The sequence below is a fragment of the Palaemon carinicauda genome, chromosome 13 (assembly GCF_036898095.1).
Source record: "Palaemon carinicauda isolate YSFRI2023 chromosome 13, ASM3689809v2, whole genome shotgun sequence".
NCBI lineage: Eukaryota > Metazoa > Arthropoda > Malacostraca > Decapoda > Palaemonidae > Palaemon > Palaemon carinicauda.
In genome coordinates this window covers 82,812,015-82,818,247 of record NC_090737.1, presented here as the reverse complement: position 1 = coordinate 82,818,247, position 6,233 = coordinate 82,812,015, and the positions used below count along the sequence as shown (strand labels likewise).

General features: G+C 47.2%; 1 protein-coding gene across 1 annotated transcript; it reads right to left on the bottom strand.

Moving 5' to 3' along the window:
• Positions 1–633: 633 nt before the first annotated feature.
• Positions 634–3,696, bottom strand: LOC137651674 (uncharacterized). Its single transcript, XM_068384895.1, has 5 exons — positions 3,403–3,696; positions 3,025–3,315; positions 2,506–2,754; positions 1,945–2,343; positions 634–1,803 (listed from the first exon to the last, which is right to left on the bottom strand). Exons 1-5 carry the CDS (start codon positions 3,694–3,696, stop codon positions 634–636), a joined length of 2,403 nt encoding a protein of 800 aa, XP_068240996.1.
• Positions 3,697–6,233: the final 2,537 nt, after the last annotated feature.

Below are 6,233 nucleotides of genomic sequence, written 5' to 3'. Positions count from 1 at the left end.
CTTTGCTTTCTCAGTACCAACGCAATCCCCGTTGCTATCAGTACCACCTCAACAATAACCCCTTTGCTCTTGATACCAACATTACCCCGTTGCTCTTAATACCAACCCTACCCCCTCGCTCTTAGTACCAACCTTTACCCCGTTTCTCTCAATACCATACCTAACCCGCTTGCTCTCAGTGCCAACCTTTACCCCATTACTTTAAATACCATACCTACCCCCTTGCTCTCAGTGCCAACCTTTAACCCGTTGCTCTCAATACCATACCTAACCCGCTTGCTCTCAGTACCAGAAATTAACACGTTGCTCTCAATACCATAACTAACCCACTTGCTCTCAGTGCCAGCCTTAAGCTCGTTGCTTTCAATACCATGCCTAACCCGCTTGCTCTCAGTGCCAACCTTTACCCCGTTACTCCCAATACCATACTTAACCCACTTGCTCTCAGTGCCAACCATTAACCTGTTGCTCTAAATACCATACCTATCCCGCTTGCTCTCAGTTCCAACCTTTACCCCATTGCTCTCAATACCATACCGAACCCACTTACTCTCAGGGCCAACCTTTACGCCATTGCTCTCAATACCATACCTAACCTGCTTGCTCTCAGTGCCAACCTTTACCCCGTTGCTCTCAAAACCACACAACCCTATTGCTCTCAGTGCCAACCATTGACAAGTTCCTCTCAATACCATACCTAACCCTCTTGCTCTCAGTGCCAACCATTAACCTGTTGCTCTCAATACCATACCTAACCCCCTTGCTCTGAGTGCCAACCTTTGTACTGTTGCTCTCAATACCATACCTTACCCTCTTGCTCTCAGTTCCAACCTTTACCCCATTGCTCTCAATACCATACCTAACCCTCTTGCTCTCAGTGCCAACCTTTACCCCATTGCTCTCAATACCATACCTAACCTGCTTGCTCTCAGTGCCAACGTTTACCCCGTTGCTCTCAATACCACACCTAACCGTATTGCTCTCAGTGCCAACCATTGACGAGTTCCTCTCAATACCATACCTAACCCTCTTGCTCTGAGTGCCAACCATTAACCTGTTGCTCTCAATACCATACCTAACCCCCTTGCTCTGAGTGCCAACCTTTATACTGTTGCTCTCAATACCATACCTTACCCTCTTGCTCTCAGTTCCAACCTTTACCCCATTGCTCTCAATACCATACCTAACCCTCTTGCTCTCAGTGCCAACCTTTACCCCATTGCTCTCAATACCATACCTAACCTGCTTGCTCTCAGTGCCAACCTTTACCCCGTTGCTCTCAATACCACACCTAACCCTATTGCTCTCAGTGCCAACCATTGACGAGTTCCTCTCAATACCATACCTAACCCTCTTGCTCTCAGTGCCAACCATTAACCTGTTGCTCTCAATACCATACCTAACCCCCTTGCTCTGAGTGCCAACCTTTATACTGTTGCTCTTAATAACATACCTTACCCTCTTGCTCTCAGTTCCAACCTTTACCCCATTGCTCTCAATACCATACCTAACCCTCTTGCTCTCAGTGCCAACCTTTACCTCATTGCTCTCAATACCATACCTATCCTGCTTGCTCTCAGTGCAAACCTTTACCCCATTGCTCTCAATACCATACCTAACCTGCTTGCTCTCAGTGCCAACCTTTACCCCATTGCTCTCAATACCATACCTAACCCTCTTGCTCTCAGTGCCAACCTTTACCCCATTGCTCTCAATACCATACCTAACCCTCTTGCTCTCAGTGCAAACCTTTACCCCATTGCTCTCAATACCATACCTAACCTGCTTGCTCTCAGTGCCAACCTTTAGCCCGTTACTCTAAATACCATACCTTACCCTCTTGCTCTCAGTGCCAACCTTTAACGAGTTCCTCTCAATACCATACCTAACCCGCTTGCTTTCAGTGCCAACCTTTACCCCATTGCTATGAATACCATACCTAACCCATTTGCTCTCAGTGTCAACCATTAACCCGTTGCTATCAATGCCATACCTAACCCCCTTGCTCTGAGTGCCAACCTTTATACTGTTGCTCTCAATACCATACCTAACCCCCTTGCTCTGAGTGCCAACCTTCACCCCGTTGCTCTCAATACCATACCTAACCCGCTTGCTCTGAGTGCCAACCTTTATACTGTTGCTCTCAATACCATACCTTACCCTCTTGCTCTCAGTTCCAACCTTTACCCCATTGCTCTCAATACCATACCTAACCCTCTTGCTCTCAGTGCCAACCTTTACCCCATTGCTCTCAATACCATACCTAACCTGCTTGCTCTCAGTGCAAACCTTTACCCCATTGCTCTCAATACCATACCTACCCTGCTTGCTCTCAGTGCCAACCTATAACGAGTTCCTCTCAATACCATACCTAACCCTCTTGCTCTCAGTGCCAACCTTTACCCCATTGCTCTGAATACCATACCTAACCCATTTGCTCTCAGTGTCAACCATTAACCCGTTGCTATCAATACCATACCTAACCCCCTTGCTCTAAGTGCCAACCTTTATACTGTTGCTCTCAATACCATACCTAACCCCCTTGCTCTGAGTGCCAACCTTCACCCAGTTGCTCTCAATACCATACCTAACCCGCTTGCTCTGAGTGCCAACCTTTATACTGTTGCTCTCAATACCATACCTTACCCTCTTGCTCTCAGTTCCAACCTTTACCCCATTGCTCTCAATACCATACCTAACCCTCTTGCTCTCAGTGCCAACCTTTACCCCATTGCTCTCAATACCATACCTAACCTGCTAGCTCTCAGTGCAAACCTTTACCCCATTGCTCTCAATACCATACCTAACCTGCTTGCTCTCAGTGCCAACCTTCACCCCATTGCTCTCAATACCATACCTAACCCTCTTGCTCTCAGTGCCAACCTTTACCCCATTGCTCTCAATACCATACCTAACCCTCTTGCTCTCAGTGCAAACCGTTACCCCATTGCTATCAATACCATACCTAACCTGCTTGCTCTCAGTGCCAACCTTTACCCCGTTACTCTAAATACCATACCTTACCCTCTTGCTCTCAGTGCCAACCTTTAACGAGTTCCTCTCAATACCATACCTAACCCGCTTGCTCTCAGTGCCAACCTTTACCCCATTGCTCTGAATACCATACCTAACCCATTTGCTCTCAGTGTCAACCATTAACCCGTTGCTAACAATACCATACCTAACCCCCTTGCTCTGAGTGCCAACCTTTATACTGTTGCTCTCAATACCATACCTAACCCCCTTGCTCTGAGTGCCAACCTTCACCCTGTTGCTCTCAATACCATACCTAACCCTCTTGCTCTCAGTGCAAACCTTTACCCCATTGCTCTCAATACCATACCTAACCTGCTTGCTCTCAGTGCCAACCTTTACCCCGTTACTCTAAATACCATACCTTACCCTCTTGCTCTCAGTGCCAACCTTTAACGAATTCCTCTCAATACCATACCTAACACGCTTGCTCTCAGTGCCAACCTTCACCCCGTTGCTCTCAATACCATACCTAACCCACTTGCTTTCAGTGCCAACCATTAACCCGTTGCTATCAATACCATACCTAACCCACTTGCTTTCAGTGCCAACCATTAACCCGTTGCTATCAATACCATACCTAACCCACTTTCTCTCAGTGCCAACCTTTACCCCGTTGCTCTCAATACCACACCTAACCCGCTTGCTCTCAGTGCTAACCATTACCCGTTGCTCTCAATACCACACCTAACCCACTTGCTCTCAGTGTCAACCATTAACCCGTTGCTCTCAATACCATACCTAACCCGCTTACTCTCAGAGCCAACTTTTACCACGTTGCTCTCAACACCATACCTAACCCGTTTGCTCTCAGTGCCAACGTTTACCACGTTGTTCTCAATACCACACCTAACCAGCTTGCTCTCAGTGTCAACCATTAACCAGTTGCTCTCAATACCACACCTAATCCGCTTGCTCTCAGTGCCAACCTTTACCCCCTTGCTCTCAATACCATACCTAACCCGCTTCCTTTTAGTGCCAACCTTTACGACATTGCTCTCAATACCATACCTAACCCGCTTGCCTTTAGTACCAACCTTTACCCCGTTGCTCTCAATACCACACCTAACCAGCTAGCTCTCAGTGTCAACCATTAACCAGTTGCTCTCAATACCACACCTAACCCGCTTGCTCTCAGTGCCAACCTTTACCCCCTTGCTCTCAATACCATACCTAACCCGCTTCCTTTTAGTGCCAACCTTTACGACATTGCTCTCAATACCATACCTAACCCGCTTGCCTTTAGTACCAACCTTTACCCCGTTGCTCTCAATGCCATACCTAACTCGCTTGCTCTCAGTGTCAACCTTTAGCCCGTTGCTCTCAATACCATACCTAACCCGCTTGCTCTCAGTGCCAACCATTAATCTGTTGCTCTAAATATCATACCTACCCCACTTGCTCTCAATTCTAACCTTTATCCCATTGCTCTCAATACCATGCCCAACCCGGTTACTCTCAGAGCCAACTTTTATAACGTTGCTCTCAACACAATACCTAACCTAGTTGCACTCATTGCCACCTTTACCCCATTGCTCTCAATACCATACCTAACCCGTTCGCTCTCAGTACTAACCTTAACCCCGTTGCCCTCAATACCATACCTAACCCGCTTGCTCTCAGTGCCAACCTTCACCCCGTTGCTCTCAATACCATACCTAACCCGCTTGCTCTCAGTGCCAACCTTTACCCCATTGCTCTGATTACCATACCTAACCCAATTGCTCTTAGTGCCAACCATTAACCCCTTGCTATCAATACCATACCTAACCCGCTTGCTCTCAGTGCCAACCTTTACCCCGTTACTCTCAATACCACACCTAACCCACTTGCTCTCAGTGCTAACCATTACCCGTTGCTCTCAATACCACACATAACCCACTTGCTCTCAGTGTCAACCATTAACCCGTTGCTCTCAATACCATATCTAACTCGCTTCCTCTCAGCGCCAAACTTTACCGCGTTTCTATCAATACCATACCTAACCCACTTGCCCTCAGTGCCAACCATTAATCTGTTGCTCTAAATATCATACCTACCCCACTTGCTCTCAATTCCAACCTTCATCCCATTGTTCTTAATACCATGCCTAACCCGGTTACTCTCAGAGCCAACTTTTATAACGTTGCTCTCAACACAATACCTAACCTGCTTGCACTCATTGCTACCTTTACCCCGTTGCTCTCAATACCATACCTAACCCGTTTGCTCTCACTGCTAACCTTAACCCCGTTGCTCTCAATACCATACCTAACCAGTTTGTTCTCAGTGCCAACCATTAACCAGTTGCTCTCAAAATCCCACCTAACCAGCTGGCTCTCAGTGCCAACCATTAACCCGTTGCTCCCAATACCACACCTAACCCGCTTGCTCTCAGTGCCAACCATTACCCCGTTGCTCTCAATACCATACCTAACCCGCTTGCTCTCAGTGCCAACCATTAACCTGTTGCTCTCAATACCATACCTAACCCGCTTGCTTTCAGTGCCAACCATTAACGCGTTGCTCTCTATACCATACCTAACATGCTTGTTCACAGTGCCAATCTTCACCCCGTTGCTCTTAATACCATACCTAACCCTCTTGCTCTCAGTTCCAACCTTTACCCCATTGCTCTCAATACCATGCCGAACCCACTTACTCTAAGGGCCAACCTTAACGCCATTGCTCTCAAGACCATACCTAACCTGCTTGCTCTCAGTGCCAACCTTTACCACGTTGCTCTCAATACCACACCTAACCCTATTGCTCTCAGTGCCAACCATTGACGAGTTCCTCTCAATACCATACCTAACCCGCTTGCTCTCAGTGCCAACCATTAACCTGTTGCTCTCAATACCATACCTAACCCGCTTGCTCTCAGTGCCAACCTTTACCCCGTTGCTCTCAATACCATACCTAACCCGCCTGCTCTTAGTGCTAAACATTAACCAGTTGCTCTCAATACCACACCTAACCCACTTGCTCTCAGTACAAACCATTAACCCATTGCTCTCAATACCGTACCTAACCCGTTTGCTGTCAGTGCTATCCTTTACCCAGTTGATCTTAGTATGATACCTAACCCACATCATCTCAGTTCCAACCATTACCCCATTGCTCTCAATACCAAGCCTAACCCGCTTACTCTCAGTGCCAACCTTTACCACGTTCCTCTCAATACCATACCTAACCCACTTGCTTTCAGTGCCAACCATTAC

Coding starts and splice junctions, on each gene's coding strand:
- LOC137651674 (XM_068384895.1), bottom strand. CDS start 3,696: ATGGTTAGCACTGAGAGCAAGCGGGTTAGGTGTGGTATTGAGAGCAAC. Junction 2,344..2,505: donor TTGAGAGCAACAGTATAAAG/GTTGGCACTTAG, acceptor AACTCGTTATAG/GTTGGCACTGAGAGCAAGCA. Junction 1,804..1,944: donor TTGACACTGAGAGCAAATGG/GTTAGGTATGGT, acceptor AACGGGCTAAAG/GTTGGCACTGAGAGCAAGCA.